Genomic DNA, 15351 nt, shown 5'->3' with positions numbered 1-15351 from the left:
ATTTACAAGGTGTTTCCCTTCTGGAAATAAGCCCTCTAAGGTTATCTTGTACCCCCTCTGCATGGACCTATCCAGGCAGCAAGGAAAGTCTGTGGATGGTGCTAGATCGAGAGTCGGGAAGACCCAAATTCAAATCCTGCCTTTAGATATTTCCTAGCTGTGATCTAGGGCAAGTCATTTAACTGATGCCTGCCTCAGTTTTTTCATCTGTAGAAGGGGATACCAATAGAACTTACCTCCCACGGTTGTTGTGAGCTCGTTAAATGAGTGCATAAAACACTTTGCAAACCTTAAAGTGTTATATGCCAAGATGGCTACCATAAACCTTTCTGTAATATCCATTTACATGGGTATCCCCCATTAGAAAGTAAACTCCTATAGGGTAGGAGCTTTTAGCTTTTCCTTCATCTCTCCAGAGATTAATGTTGTGTTGGACATGTAAACAATGTTAAGGTAGGTATTTGTTGATTAATGAGCTGATAAATATTATCAGGGGTGGCTAGGTGGCACCATAGGGCAGAGATTGCCAGACCTAGAGTCGGGAGATCCTGAGCTCAAATCTGTCCTCAGACATTTACTAGCTGTGTGACCTTGGGAACGTCACTTCACCCTGTTTGACTCAGTTTCCTCATCTATAAAATGAGCTGCAGAAGGAAATGGCACACCACTCCGGGATCTCTGCCAAGAAAACCCCAAATGGGGTCACAAAGAGTCAGACACAACTGAAATGAGTCAACAAGGACAACAAATATTATCATCACCATTTCACAGGGGAGAAAACAGGCTCACCGAAAGATCACAGCATTGCAGACCTCGAGCTGGAAGTGTCCTCAGAGTCCAGTCTCTGCCCTTTACAGATGAGGAAACTGAGGCCTGAGGAGGGTATGTGATTTGCCCAGAGCTGCCTGGGTAGTAGGCATCGAAGGTGAGATTTGAACCCAGTTCCTCTGATTACAGAGTCAGGTGATTTTTCCACTGACTAGTCCAAGGTCACAATGCTAGATCGCCTAACTTCAAGTGCAGATCCCCTGACACTGCACAAGAAGCCCCTCATCCCCACACATCCTGTCTGGCTGGTGATTGGCAGGGCCACGCTCTTTGAGAACAGGAACTGTTTTTTTCCCCCTTTCTTTGTATTCCCATCACCAAACACACAGCCTGATATGTAGTAGGTGCTTAATAAGTGCTAGTGGACTGACTGACTGGGGCCTCAGAGATGGGGGTCTGTGCCACCTGGCTATGGCATGACAGCCTAGCTCTGTGGGTGGATAGGATAAAGAATAAGGGGTAACTCAGGGAAGACGTTGGCCAAGGCACATCTGAATGGCAGGCCATGGGAGAGGAAGAGCTGGGGTAGCTGGGAGGGTCCAAAGAAACCTTAACTCCAAGAGAACAGGCACCTTAAGGAACTGGGCAGAGGGCCCATGATCTATGCTCAATCCCACCGGAAGTTACGTTACTAGTTACTATTTCTTGCTCAAAGAACCCACATTTTTATAGGACCTAGAGATACACAAGATGCTTTCCTCACCCGGCTGGGCAGTACAAATATTCTTATCCCCATTTATAGGGGGAGACTGTGAGCCATAGCTCTCTGGTTCAATAAGAGGAGAAATGGAGTTGTCCATCCCGAAGCTGGATGAAGAAGGTCAGCAAGGGTTCCTGTCTCCTCTCCAACAGCCCTGCCTGGATAAGTGAGGGCCAGGAGGAAAGCCTGAGTAAGACAAAGAGGGGCAGGAAAGGAAGAAGACCCCCGAAGAGGCTGGGAGACTTGGGCCTACTCCCTGCCTGGCTTTGCTCCCTCACCCAGGCACACCCTTCTCATGCCTCCCCAGACCTGTATTAACCAGACCGTAACCAGCCGAGAGGCTACGTGCTGAGGGTCAGACCCCTCTTCCCTGCCGGTTACCAGGTCAGCCACGGCGGCTCCTTTTGAGTCAACAGCTGGTATCAGAAGCAGGAGATAATCAGCACTAACGAGATTGAAACAACCTTCGGCAGCTGTCATTAGTTGATGAGAATTATTAATAGCCATTCATACAGGTGTCATTGATCAAGGTTATGGTGACTAAGCTGGATGGAATATCGGCCAAGATGCACACCATCGATTAAGATTTTCCAAGAGCCTCTGAAGTGCAAGACACTGGGATGTCAGCCCCACAGGTAACGCTTCAAATGCTCCAGCATTGGGGTAGGCTGAATCGGGAAGCAATGGTCATAATAACAACAATAATATCGAACATTTATACAGCATGCTAAGGTTATCTCATTAGATCCTCACAAAAACCCTGGGAGTGCTATGATTATCCCCAATTTACTCATGAGGCAGACAGAGGTTGAGTGACTTCATCAGAATCACACAGCTAGTACGTGAGACTAGACTGGAGCTCGGGTCTTCCTGCACCACCTGACAAGGTGCTTCTCATACTGCCAATACTAAGAGGGAGGGGAGAGCTAAGAGCATTTAGGACTTAGGGAAAGCACAAAAAATCAGGACTTTAAGGTAGACAGCGGACATTTTAAGGGATCAGGGGCGTTTCACGTCACAAGGAGCTTTGAGGCTTATAAACTGGCAGCTGGAGACAACCTAGGAGGACAGTGGGTGCCTATTGCCTTAGTCTGATCAATCAACATTTATAAGGTGCCTGCTGTGTGTCAGGCACTGTGTACAGCTAGAGTGTTGTATCGAGCTCTGGGCACCAACTACAGTTTAGGAAGGTCACAGATAGGCTGTGGAATGTTCCTAGGAGGAGTTTCTGTGCTAGGATAAACATTCCTAGTTTCTTCAATCCGTCAGAGTCACAGACTAAAGGCTGGAACGAGTTTGGAGGCCACCTATCCAATCCCTTCTTTTGAAGATGAGGAAACTGAGGCCCAGAGAGATCCAGTGACCAGCCCGAGGTCTCAAGTTCAAGCCACATGAGGATCTGGATTCAGAGGGCCTGGGTTCCAATCCCCACTTGCCACCTGTGTGACCTTAGGCAAGTTATGTGACCTCCATTTTCTCAACTGTAAAATGGACTAGATAGACCCTGAGGAAACTTTCAGCTCTGGATCAAGAACTGAGAAGGGTTAGCATAGAAAAGAGAACTCTCACCTGGGGACTGTTTCATGGCTGTTTTTGTATTCCTTTCACTGAGCTCAGCACCTGGCCCAGAGAAGGTGCTTAATAAATGTTTACTAATTGATACGTTGGCTGACATGTTGGCTTGTATTCAAGTAAAGAGCATTACATATGGAAGAAGAAATATGGCTGTTGGGATGGTCTACAGGGGATTCTGGTTGGGTAGGAGTAGGAGCAGGGGTGGGGAACCTTTGGCCTCGAGGCCATATGTGGCCTTCTAGGTCCTTGGGGGTGGCCTTCTGACTCCAAATTTTACAGGGATTTGTTCTGTGAAGTTTGGATTCAGTCGCAGGGCTGCACTTGAGGACCTAGAGGGCTACATGTGGTCTTCTAGATCCTTGGGGGCCTTGAGTCCAAGTTTTACAGAACAAATCCTTTTATTAAGGGGATTTGTTCTGTGAAGTTTGGATTCATTTACAGGGCTGCACTTGAGGACCTAGAGGGCCTAATTGGCCTATCATCTCTCCCCACTCTGAAATGCTAATTCTAAAGATCCTAGAGGTAACTGAGATTAATCTGTTAACCTGGAGTCTGCAAACTTGTTTTTAAAATATTTTGAAAATTTTCATTAATTTTATTTATTTAGTTTAATTTTATCAATATTTTAAGAATATTTTGAGAACTGTATTTCAATAGAATTGGTTTCCATTCTAATCCTATGGGTTTTATTTTAAATGTTTAACTTATTCCAAGAAGGGGTCACAGAATTGTCACAGGGATCCAGGACACAAAAAGGGTTAAGGGCTGCTACAGGAAAGCTTCTTGGAATTCCAACCAAGCCAGAGTCCACCTGGAGATCTAGGTTAAATGAGCCTATGCAATTAAAGGCTTAGAGAGGCATTGTGATGGGGCGGGAAGAGCATGAGCCCAGATAGGACTTCAGCTCCCTTATCTGTTAAATGGGGATAATAATGTTAGTACCGCCTAACTTTATAAACTGGCCCCAGAAATAGAAGCAGTTATTAAGTCAGAGCTGGGTTACCAAGGGCATCTGAAAAGAGCAAACGCTTACAGACAAGGGATGACACAAGCTTCTCCAACTCTCCTGTCAGAACTCTGGCCTCCCTTGTGGCTGCTAAGCACGAACTCCAGGTCACAGTACAGGCCACAGGGCCCTCTTCTTTTGTTACCGTGATTTTATTTTTCATGTATTTATTTATTTTTCAATCAAAGTCTGCTCTCTCTTCTTCCTTCCTGCTCTCCTCTAACCCCACTGAGAACACTACAACATCGTTGAGCAAAACAACATTGCATTGGCCTGTTAAAAATTCCTGAATTGGCCATGCTAAAAAAAATAAAAAGTCTCAGTCAGCCCCTTGAATCCTTCAGGAGGCAGGTGACATCAATATGAGACCTCCAGAATTACAGCTGGTTATTGTGTTGATCAGAATTCTTAAGTCTTCCAAAGTTATTTGCCTTAAAAATACTGTTGTTATTGTATAAATTGTTCTGTTCACTTCACTCTTCAACAGTTCATACAGGTCTCTCCAGGTTTCTCTCCTTCCTCATTCCTTACAGCACAATAGTATTCCATTACATTCATATACCACAACTTGCTCAGCCATTCCCCAGTGGATGGGTATCCTCTCAATTTCCAATTCTTTGCCACCACAAAAAGAGCTGCTATAAATATTTTTGTACATGTGGGTCCTTTTCCTCTTTTTAAAAATCTCTTTGGACCTAGCTGTGTATTTCTGGGTCAAAGGATATGCGCAATTTAATAGCTCTGGGGATACAAAATGCTTTCCAGAATGGCTGGACCATTTCCCACTTCTGCCCATAGGGCATCAATATGCTCGTTCTTCCATGGCTTCTCTAGTATTTGTTGTTTTCTTTTTCTGCCAACTTTGCCAATTTGAGGAGTGTGAGGTAGAATTTCAGAGTTGTTTTAATTTGATTTCCCCTAATAATTAGTGATTTAGAGCATCTCTTTATACAGCTATTGATAGCTTGGATTTATTCTCTGGAAAACTGCCTGTTCATATCCTTTGACCATTTATACATTGATTATTTTTATTTATTTATTTTATTTTTAGTTAATTGGGGTTAAACGACTTGCCCAGGGTCACACAGTTAGTAAATGTCAAGTGTTTGGTGTAAGGCCATATTTGAACTCAGGTCCTCCTGACTCCAGGGCCAGTGCACCACCTAGCTGCCCCTCCTTTGACCACTTATCAAATGGGGAATGGCATTGTGTCTAAGAGATAAGTCATGCTCATCACAAGCCACATTCTCATGACTGCCCTTCTTTTCTCCATACTCCCCCAGGCCCCAGGGAAATCCACTTCCTCTCAGGAGCCTAGTTTAATATTTAATTGACCTTCAGTAGGGATTAGATGAGCAAAGATGCCCCATAACCCATGGGGCTCAAAGTTAAGTCCAAGGCTGGAAGGGCAGAGCTTTGTCAGGGAATATTTTCAAGCACCTTAGACCTTGAACTTTCAAAGTTATTTAAAGAATGAAAGTGAATTCATGAAAGATTGAAGGCTTCAAAGTTGCAGAGATGCAAGTGACCTTAAGAGATAGTCTGGTCCTTGTTCTGGGAAGGATTTCCAAAAGAACTAGAAAGAAAGAAAGAATGCTTACCACCTGAGTAAGGGTAAAGAATTTAGAGGGCTCTTAGAACAGAGAATGTCAGAGCTGGGAGGGCCCGTAGAACACAAGATGTCAGAGCTGGGAGGACCCTTAGAACACAGGATGTCAGAGCTGGGAGGGTCCTTAGAACACAGAGTGTCAGACCTGGGAAGGGCCCTTAGAACCTAAAATGTCAAAGATGGGAGGGGCCTTAGAACACAAGATGTCAGAGCTGGGAGGGGCCTTAGAACACAAGATGTCAGAACTGGGAGGGACACAGAATGTTAGGAGCTAGAGAAGATAACATGGTGCAGTGGTATGAGCACTAGATTTGGAATCATAGGGCCATGGCTTCCTAACTGCTTACTATCTACCTGGGTGACCCTGGGCAGTCATTTAACCTCTGTGGCCCTCGGTTTCCTCATGTATACAAACAGAACCTACAGAAGGGACCTTTGATCCTCTGGGGCTGTAAGTGAAGATGACCTCTGAGGCATCTCTGATTCAACAAGCATTTATTAAGTGCCTGTGGTATACATGACCCCTTCCTAGGTGCTAGGGACATAAAGACTAGAGCTCCTATCTTCAAGGAGCTTACTACTCACAGCTTTAGACTCTGTGAACCTGAAACACAGAATGCTAGAGAGAGAGAAGAGACATCAGGGCTTTCTGGTCCAATATCCTCATTTCCTAGTGGGAAGCAGGCTCTGAGAGGGAAAGTTTTGTGCCCAAGTCACACATAGGATTGGTGAGTAAGCCAGGAAGAGAACTGAGTTCTCCTGATCCTCAGGCCTGTGTTCTTTCTACTATCCTACATCGCCCCTTGGAGATCACAGAATTACATAATCTAGGAGCTGGACAGGACCCTAGAAGCCAATACCTGAGGTCAACCAATACCTGAGTAATAATCCCTTCTAAAAATAGATAAAAGTCATAATAGTTTATAGTAAACAGAATACTTTGCATATATTATGATCTCATTTGATCCTCACAACAATCCTATGAGGTGGGTGCTGTTATTATCTCCATTTTACAGATGAGGAAACTGAGGCAAACAGGGTTGAGTGACTTGTTCAGGGTCACACAGCTGATACGCATCTGAGGCAGGATTTGAACTCAGGCCCAGTGGATCTACCCACCACACCCTCTAGCTGCCTAGGATGGCCCTGGGAATCCTCCCAAATATCTTTTATTCTCATCAATAGCTTTTGTTTTTATATCACTCACATTTTCTAATGTAACCCTTCCCCTAAATCTCATTTCTTTTTCAAAGCAGAAACATTTAGTAAACGGAAAAATAAGACAAAGAAGTAATAGACTCCTTCCCCCTGCCCAATACTTACGAATACACACACCATCAATGCCTGTATACAAAAATATGCATGAATACATACATATGTATATGCACATGTGCGTATGTGTGTATACACAGACATACATGTGCACGAATATGCAGGGAAATATGCACGTACATATGCAAAAATACATATACCATCAGTGCACACAGAGAAGAAATGTGTGGAGGGGCAAACATGTAGGGAACAAAGAGGCAGTTAGGTGTCACAGTAGATGGAGTGCTGGTCCTGGAGTCTGGAAAGATCTGAGTTCAAATCTGGCCTAGACATTAGCTGTATGACCCTGGGCAAGTCACTTAACCTCTAGAGGCCTGTCTCAGTTTCCCCAAAATGGGAATAATAATAGCACCTATCTCCTCGTCTGTTGTGAAGATCAAATGCGATGATATGTGTAAAGTGCCTGGCACAAAGTAGGTACTTAATAATAAATGCTTATCCCTTTTCTTCCCTCTCCCTTGACTATCTCTTACTTAGGGGAAAGATTGGATTTAGCAATACTTTTAGTTAAAATTCCAGAGGCTTTTGTTAAATGTATCTTTTAGATAAGCAGATCAGCCAGAAGGAAAACAAATCCCAGCTTTCCCCCTCCTTCTCCCTTTTACACAAGTTGCCCATCCCTTCCTTTCCACAGGGACTTGTCTAGATGGCATTTCATCTCTGGCAGGAAGTTCTGGAACCCAGGTGCCAGACTCCTTGGGACCCAGAGCTGGGCTCTCCTAGCTAGTTAATGTGGTCCAAATTTATCCTCAGTGACAGCCGGGGGCCAAAACAGAATGGAAAGAAGTCCAGATTCTGCTCTGGGGAGCCATATGGGCTCCCCAAACACGGAAGGAATGTCTCACAAGGGAAGTTTCTGTGGTTCTGAGCTAACACTAGATACACACCTGCTGTTAGAAATTCAGCAAAGCTCCTTGGTCATGAAGCTCACCCTCTCAACAAAGCAGGGAGTTTCTCCTGGCCAGTTCAACCCTACCCTTCTTCCTGGTTATATTCCTAAAAGTGCCCAGGGAAATTTCATGGAACAGGTTCTGCAGGGTATTGTTTTCAATGGGAGGAGGAAGGGGGCCACGGTTCATTGCCAGAGCTTTTAAAAAGCACAGATAAGGAAGCAGGAGCCTGGGCCCCCTAAAAGGGGGATCAGGATGGTTTTAGGGCAGCCCAGAATTCTGCTGACAGGCCTGCCACTGCCTTCCTGGCCTGCAGCTTCCTCACCTATAAATGAGGGAGGTGAATAGGGACCAAAGCCCCTTCTAGACATGACATTCTATGCTCAAACAACATTTCCAGCTCCAACATTCTGCATTCTAAGAGCTCTCTCAGCTCTGTCATTCTGTGTTCTAAGGGTCCTCTCAGCTCCAACATTCTGGGTTCAAAGGGCCCTCCCAACTTTGACTTTCTATGTTCTAAGGGCCCTTCCAGCTCTGATATTCTGTTCTAAATACTCTACTAGCTTTGACATTTTGTGTTCTAAGGCCCCTCCCAGCTCTGACATTCTATGTTCTAAGAATCCTCCTAGTTCTGACATTCTATGTTCAAAAAATGTTTCCAACTCCAACATTCCTTGTTCTAAGGGCCCTCCCAGTTCTGTCATTCTATGTTTTAAGGGCCTTCCCACCTCTGACATTCTGTGCTCTAAGGTCCCTCCCAACTCTGACATTCTGTATTCTAAAGACCATTCCAGCTCTGACATTCTGTTCTAAATACTCTATTAGTTTTGACATTCTGTGTTCTAAGGGTCCTTCCTCGCCTTGATATCCTACGTTCTAAAGTCCTTTCTAGTTCTGAGGTCCCTGTAACATTCTATATTTTAATCAGATCCTTTCCAACTAGGACATCTTATGTTCTAAGGCCTCTTCCAGCTCTGACTTTCTATATTCTAAGGTCCCTTTCAGCTGTGGCATTCTGTGACCCTTCCTGTCGCTGATTTGTGTCAAATGATTACCTTACCAAAATATGTTTCCTAACCTGCAGTTAGCAATCTCAGGCTACTGAATCCCTAACTCCTCATTATCACAGGGCCATCAGATTAACCTGGAACACCTCACAGATGTTATCAGAATTTATATTGATATTATCTAGATATGAGAGAATGATCACTCACACTTGGAGACACACATAGGACACTTAGTTATTCTTGTAGATGAAGCTTCTGGGCCTGAAGTTCATTTAACGTGTCCTACTTCCTCTTTGTGATGCCTGCATACACGTGCTGGGAGAACATGTGGCTACATGGAGGGGGAAGGGCTGGAGTCGATCTAAGAGGGGCCATTGTCTATAATAGAGGCTGCTACAGTAGAGCTACAGTAGAGCTGACCCCTTGCAGTTGAGAGATCTGAGTACCAATCATGGCCTGGACACAAACTCTATCCTAGGATCTGGGATTTCTTCAGGATTTTTGTTTTTGTTTTATTTTGTATCACCAATGGCCACCACAGTAGCCGACATATAGGCTCACCAATCCAGCACTAGAAGGTGCCTTAGCAACCATAACCTCCAACCTCTTAATTTTACAGATGAGGAAACTGGGGGCTCCCTTCTACACAAAGAAGTCTGTCTCACTATTAAAGACTGGAAGTTATGAGTAAGCCCAAACCTCTAATTCTAAATCTATGATTTTATGAGTATTGGCCCTAGAACTAAGAGGGTGCCCCCCCCGCCCCATTTTTTAAAAATAAGACTTAGGAAATAAACTTACCATTCCTGAGGGAGAAGGTCAGAAGATCCTAGGAAACAAAAGGAAATTAGGGATTTATATAGAATCAATGATTAAAATCCTATTATGATTCAAGCTGTTACTTGGAGGAGACTTTAGAACACAGACCACTAGCCCTTGAAGGAACTTTAGAGGTCACCTAGTCCAACTTTTTCATTTAACAGATGGGGAAACTGAGGCACAGAGAAGGGAAGGGTGTGTCCAAGTTCACTGCCATCTCATTGGGCAAACATCGCCTCTTACCCTCTTTTACATTGTCTCAATGTCTTTGAGTGCCTGTCTATTTCACAGATAAGGAGAAAGCTCAAAGAGTTTGGATAACTTACTCAGAGGTATTCAATATACTGCCAAAGATCCATGTTCCTCAAGTGTAGCCCAGTCCTGAAGTAGTTCCTTCAGGAAGAGGAGTGAGTACAGGATAAAAATGATAAAGCATAGAATATCAGAGCTGGGAGCAGCCTTAGAATGCAGAACATCAGAGCAGGGAGGGCATTTAGAACACAGAATGTCAGAGCTGAGAGAGCCCTTAGAACACAGAATGTCAGAGCTGGGAGGGCCCTTAGAACACAGGATGTCAGAGCTGGGAGGGTCCTTAGAACACAGGATGTCAGAGCTGGGAGGGCCCTTAGAGCACAGGATGTCAGAGCTGGGAGGGCCCTCAGAACACAGGATGTCAGAGCTGGGAGGGCCCTCAGAACACAGGATGTCAGAGCTGGGAGGGCCCTTAGAGCACAGGATGTCAGAGCTGGGAGGGCCCTTAGAACACAGAATGGCAGAGCTGAGAGGGCCCTTAGGGCACAGAATGTCAGAGCTGAATGTACTAGAGGTACATTTTATAGATGCTGGAGTCTGTTGCACTCCTAGTCCTGCAAAACCATTTCCAGGCTGGCTGTAAAAAAAGATTTCATTTTCTATTTCATTCATCCCTGACCAGGGGTCTGGGTACCTGCGTAATCACCAGCGGATCATTCTTCAAGACTGGATCCTTCAATAAAATTTCTGCAAATGTGGCCTCCTCTTCTCCTCCCAGGCCATCAGCAAAGGCCACCATGGAGGGGAGGACTGTTTCTGGTAACTCCAGCCATTTCACTAGGGTTTCCACAAATTGCATCCTAAAGGAGCTGAAAGACAAAATTATTTCAGACACAAAGACTTCTGCTTTCCTCTCTCCTAATTCTAGCTCCTGATTATCCAACATTGGGAAGAACTGGGATAAATGAAATCCACAGGCAATTTCAAAATCTCATTTTAGTAAAACTTTTACTAAGTGGCTAATAAATCACAAACTTAATTATGATAATCCAACAACAACAATAATAGCTACATTTATATAGCTTTTTAGAGTTTGCAAAGCGCTTTATAAATAGTATCTCATTTGATCCTTACAATATCCCTGAGAGGCAGATGCTAATATTACCCTTATTTTACAGATGAGGAAACTGAATCAGACAGTGGTAAAGTGATTTGCTCAGGATCATACATCTAGGAAATGTCTGAGGCTGGATTTGAACTCAGGCCTCCCTGATTCCAGGTCTGCTGTGCCACCTAGATGCTCAAAGCACTAACTTTGTGAGTCACAAGTGTTAAGTTTAAGTCCTGGCTCTACCCTGAACTTACTGGGTGATCCTGGACAAGTCACTTTCCTTCTCTATGCCTCAGTTTCCATTTCTATAAAATTAATAATAACTCTCATTTTCCATAGAGCTTTAAAGTTTTAGAAAGTGTTTTCCTTGCAACATCCCTGTATAGTAGGTAGTGAAAAGATTCTTACTCCCATTCCACAGATGAAGAAACTGAGGCAGAGAGGTCACATAACTTGCACAGTCATATAGAACCACAGAATCTAAGAGCTATAAAAGACCTCAGAAGTTACCCAATCCAATTTACATTCAACCAAGAATTCTCTCTTTAACATCCCTGACATGTGGTCACCCGGAATCCACCCAAATATCTCCAGTGTGAACCACCTCCTGAAGTAACCCACTCTACTCCTGGACAGCTCCATCTGTCAGGAAATATCTTACACAGCATTGAGGCCAAATTGACCTCTGCTTCTCCCACCCACCCCTCCAAGGCCTCCCATACATGACAGTCTTGTCTTCTCTAGGCTTGCTGTTCCAACTAAACTTTGAATGCTATGGTCTCCAGGCATCTCCTGGTCACCTCCCTCCAGGACACAGCCCAACCCACCTATGTTCTTCCAAAAATATGCCACTCAGACCTGTTTCAGGAAACTTAAGCCACTTCACTAGACCTTCCACAAATTTACGGTTTATGATTATATGTCGGATTCCATCCTGAACACCCTGAACATGCAAGTTACATACAATTTGTAGCCAAAAATTATTTTTTATTTTTCCATAATTCAGTTATCATGCATGAATTCAGTAGGGGCAACTAGATGGTACAGTGTATAGACTGCTAGGCTTAGATTCAGAAAGACTCATTTTCCTGAGTTCAAATCTGGCCTCAGATATTTCCTAGCTGTGTGACTCTGGCAAGTCACGTAACCATTTGCCTCAGTTTCCTCATCTGTAAAATGGGCTGGAGAAGGAAATGGCAAACCATTCTAGTATCTTTGCCAAGAAAACCCTAAATGGGGTCACGAAGAGGGAGACACAACTGAAAATGACTGAACAACAGCATGAATTAGTAGGCCACAAGGGCCTAAGCTCTAGTCCAGTGCTGCCATTGGAACTGACCCAGGTATCAGACTAGAAGGCTCACTTCTATCTGTTGTCATATTCAAAGCTCAACGTCATTAATCATATAATTAAATTCAGGTAATCCACACTTTTGTTCAGTTTTTCAGTTGTGTCCCACTCTCTATGACCATGGCACACCAATACTTTTCATAGATTTTCTTTACAAAGATACTGGAGTGGTTTGTTATTTCCTTCTCCAGTGGATTAAGGCAAAAAGAGATTAAGTGACTTGCCCAGGGTCACACAGCTAGTAAGTGTCTGAGGATGGATTTGAATTCAGGTGTACCTGACTCCAGGCCTGTCACTCTATCCACAGAGCAATCTAGCTGCCTCAGTCTACATGTAGGGACTTCCAATTTTTCACTAGTGGAAAAACTTAGATACTCCCAGACTAGTGAATTTCTAAGGTTGCTTCCAGTTCTGAGAGTCTAAATCCTAAAAGCCAACAAGAGGATTAGCAACCATTGGGCCTTGTTCCCTGGACAAATTTGGAGAGGCAAAAACCCAGGATGGTGGTACGGATGAAGGGTGGTGGGAAAAGAAGGGTGACTCCAAAATGATATCTGATCCCTTCCTAGATGTTTCATTCCTTACTAAGGAGACAAAGTGTCCTTGCTAGGACTGTCTATCTAAACAATTGTGCCCTGCAAAATATTTCATTGACAAAGCCCCAAAACTATTCTAAAAAAAAAAATCAGTCAATATGCATCTTGGCAAGAAAAGAGGGTAATTAGATATGATGACAGACCTGCTGAGAGAGAGTCTTCATGTGGGAAAGAGAGAGCCTAATGAAACACGATGTTCCCTATATTGGGAAATCCTTTCTAATCCCTGGCCTGAGGACATTGCAGAGATGACACATGCATTGAACAAGGAAATTGGACTCGATCTCTGACATTCTGTGTTCCAAGGGCCGTCCCAGCTTTGACATTCTCTGTTCTAAGGTGCCTTCTAGCTCTGACATTCTCTGTTCTAAGGTCCCTTCTAGCTCTGACATTCTACATTCCAAGGTCCTCCCCAGATTTCAAAATCTCGTATTCCATGATTCTAAGTCAAAATAGCCACCTCTGTTCTGGTTCTGGAAACAGCCACGCCAGGGACATCCCGCAGAGAGCGGCATAGGCAAAACGGCTTGCTTCTTCCAGGTCCTTGCCTGTGGACAGATGTGGCTCTGCTTCTCTGGCCGGCTCGGGATGCCTCCCAGCCCTTTGGCCCTGCCCCTCTGGGGTTGCCATCTTTGAACCTGCCATAAAAGAAACCCAATGCAGCACATGTTACCAAGAAGCACAGGAAAATTCTTTGTATCAAGATTCCTTGAAATGAACAGAGCCTGGAACAGAGGGCCTGGGTTCCTGTTCTGACTACATGGCCTTTGCTCAGAGATATGTAGATAAAAAAGAAACAAAATATGTGAAAAGGATCTGAGTCCTTGGAGGATGGGAACCACATATGTACCATATATATACATATATATACACATATATATACACATATATATACATATACACATATATACATACATACATATGTGTGTGTGTGTGTGTGTGTATACACATATATATATATATATATATATATATATATTCACTTCAACAAACATGTGTCAAGTGAGAGACAGCAAGAGGTAGTAGGTAAAGGGCCAGCCTTGGAATCAAGAAGACCTGGGTTCAACTCTTACCCTCGACACATACTAGCTGGGGATTACAGGCAAGGGATTACAGTTTTAAAGCTGTAAGAGACCTTAGAAATTACCTAGTTCAACTTTGCTCATTTTCTCAGTAAAGAAATTGAAGCCTGGGTGACGACTGGCCCCAAATCAAATAGATGATAAGTAGCAAAAGTGGAATTTGAAAACAAGTTCTCAGACTTCAAACCCAGCAGTATTTCTGCACTGCCTCCCCTAAGAGGTCATTTAACCTCTTAGCATCCTATTGTTTTTTTTTTCTTTCTGGTGAGGCAATCAGGGTTAAGTGACCTGCCCAGCGTCCCAGAGCTAGTAAGTGTCAAGTGTCTGAGATTGGATTTGAACTCAGGTCCTCCTGACTCTAGGGCCAGTGCTCTATCCACTGCACCACCTAGCCGCCCCCAACTTCTTAGCTTCCTAAGCAACTCTCTAAGACCAGAAGTAAAAAAGATGTTAGCAAATTCTCATTAGTAGAGGAAACTTCTATCCTGAGAGTTCCCTTAAAATGCTGAAATCACAAGTACGGACTCAGAAAAAGCATAAGGTGGCTTTTCTCACCTGTCCTCATTTTGTTATGTATCTTGACAGTCAAAAGAAAACATTTGTTTGCCCTGGAAAATAATAAGCCGTAGGACAATTCTAATCTTCAGAGAGACAAAAATTATTTATAATACTTGAAAATCTGCAGGCCTGTTTCAATTATGTTGAACCTGTTTTACAGACCTAAATGTTTCCAGATTGTGTGTGAAAGTGAATTTTTCCATGTTGTGTATGTTCACCAGCAGCATTTACCACAGAATAAAGAAGCCTCCACAGGGGAAAAAAAAAGAAAAATTTTAAGCAAAGACCATAAGGCACTGGGCTTATAAAAATGACCAAAAAATGACGGTCCCTTACCTCAGAGCTTGTATTCTACTTATTCTCTCCTAATAAATAGTTCCTATTTCTATAGCCCTTTAAGGTTTATAAAACACTCTCCTCATGACAATTTCATGAGGTGGGACTTGTAGTCAGAGGTCTTAGGTTCAAATTCCAGCTCTGCTACTATCCATGTGGCCTTGGGTAAGTCATTTAGCTTCTCCGGGCCCTTGGTTTCTTAATAACAATAGTAAGCATTTATGTGACGTTCCTGGTTTGCAAAGTGCTTTACAAATGTTATCTCATTTTATTTTGTACAACAACCCTGGGAGGTAGGT

General features: G+C 43.6%; 1 protein-coding gene across 5 annotated transcripts in view; it reads right to left on the bottom strand.

The window, feature by feature from the left end:
• Positions 1-15351, bottom strand: part of TMCO4 (transmembrane and coiled-coil domains 4) — a 113076-nt gene that overhangs the window by 88036 nt on the left and 9689 nt on the right. For all 5 annotated transcript variants that reach the window (XR_002321802.2, XR_002321801.2, XR_013482533.1 and 2 more), the window contains 3 exons: positions 13537-13714; positions 10713-10887; positions 9749-9776 (listed from right to left, as the gene is read on the bottom strand). Coding sequence is in view for 2 of the 5 variants with exons in the window: in XM_020973122.2 (XP_020828781.1) it covers positions 9749-9776; positions 10713-10887; positions 13537-13706 (373 nt within the window). In the remaining 3 variants the exon portion in view is untranslated. The remainder of the gene's footprint in view (positions 1-9748; positions 9777-10712; positions 10888-13536; positions 13715-15351) is intronic.

The sequence above is a fragment of the Phascolarctos cinereus genome, unplaced genomic scaffold (genome assembly GCF_003287225.1).
Source record: "Phascolarctos cinereus isolate Bilbo 61053 unplaced genomic scaffold, phaCin_HiC Scaffold_726;HRSCAF=1367, whole genome shotgun sequence".
Classification (NCBI taxonomy): Eukaryota; Metazoa; Chordata; class Mammalia; order Diprotodontia; family Phascolarctidae; genus Phascolarctos; species Phascolarctos cinereus.
This window is presented reverse-complemented; position numbering and strand designations above follow the sequence as displayed.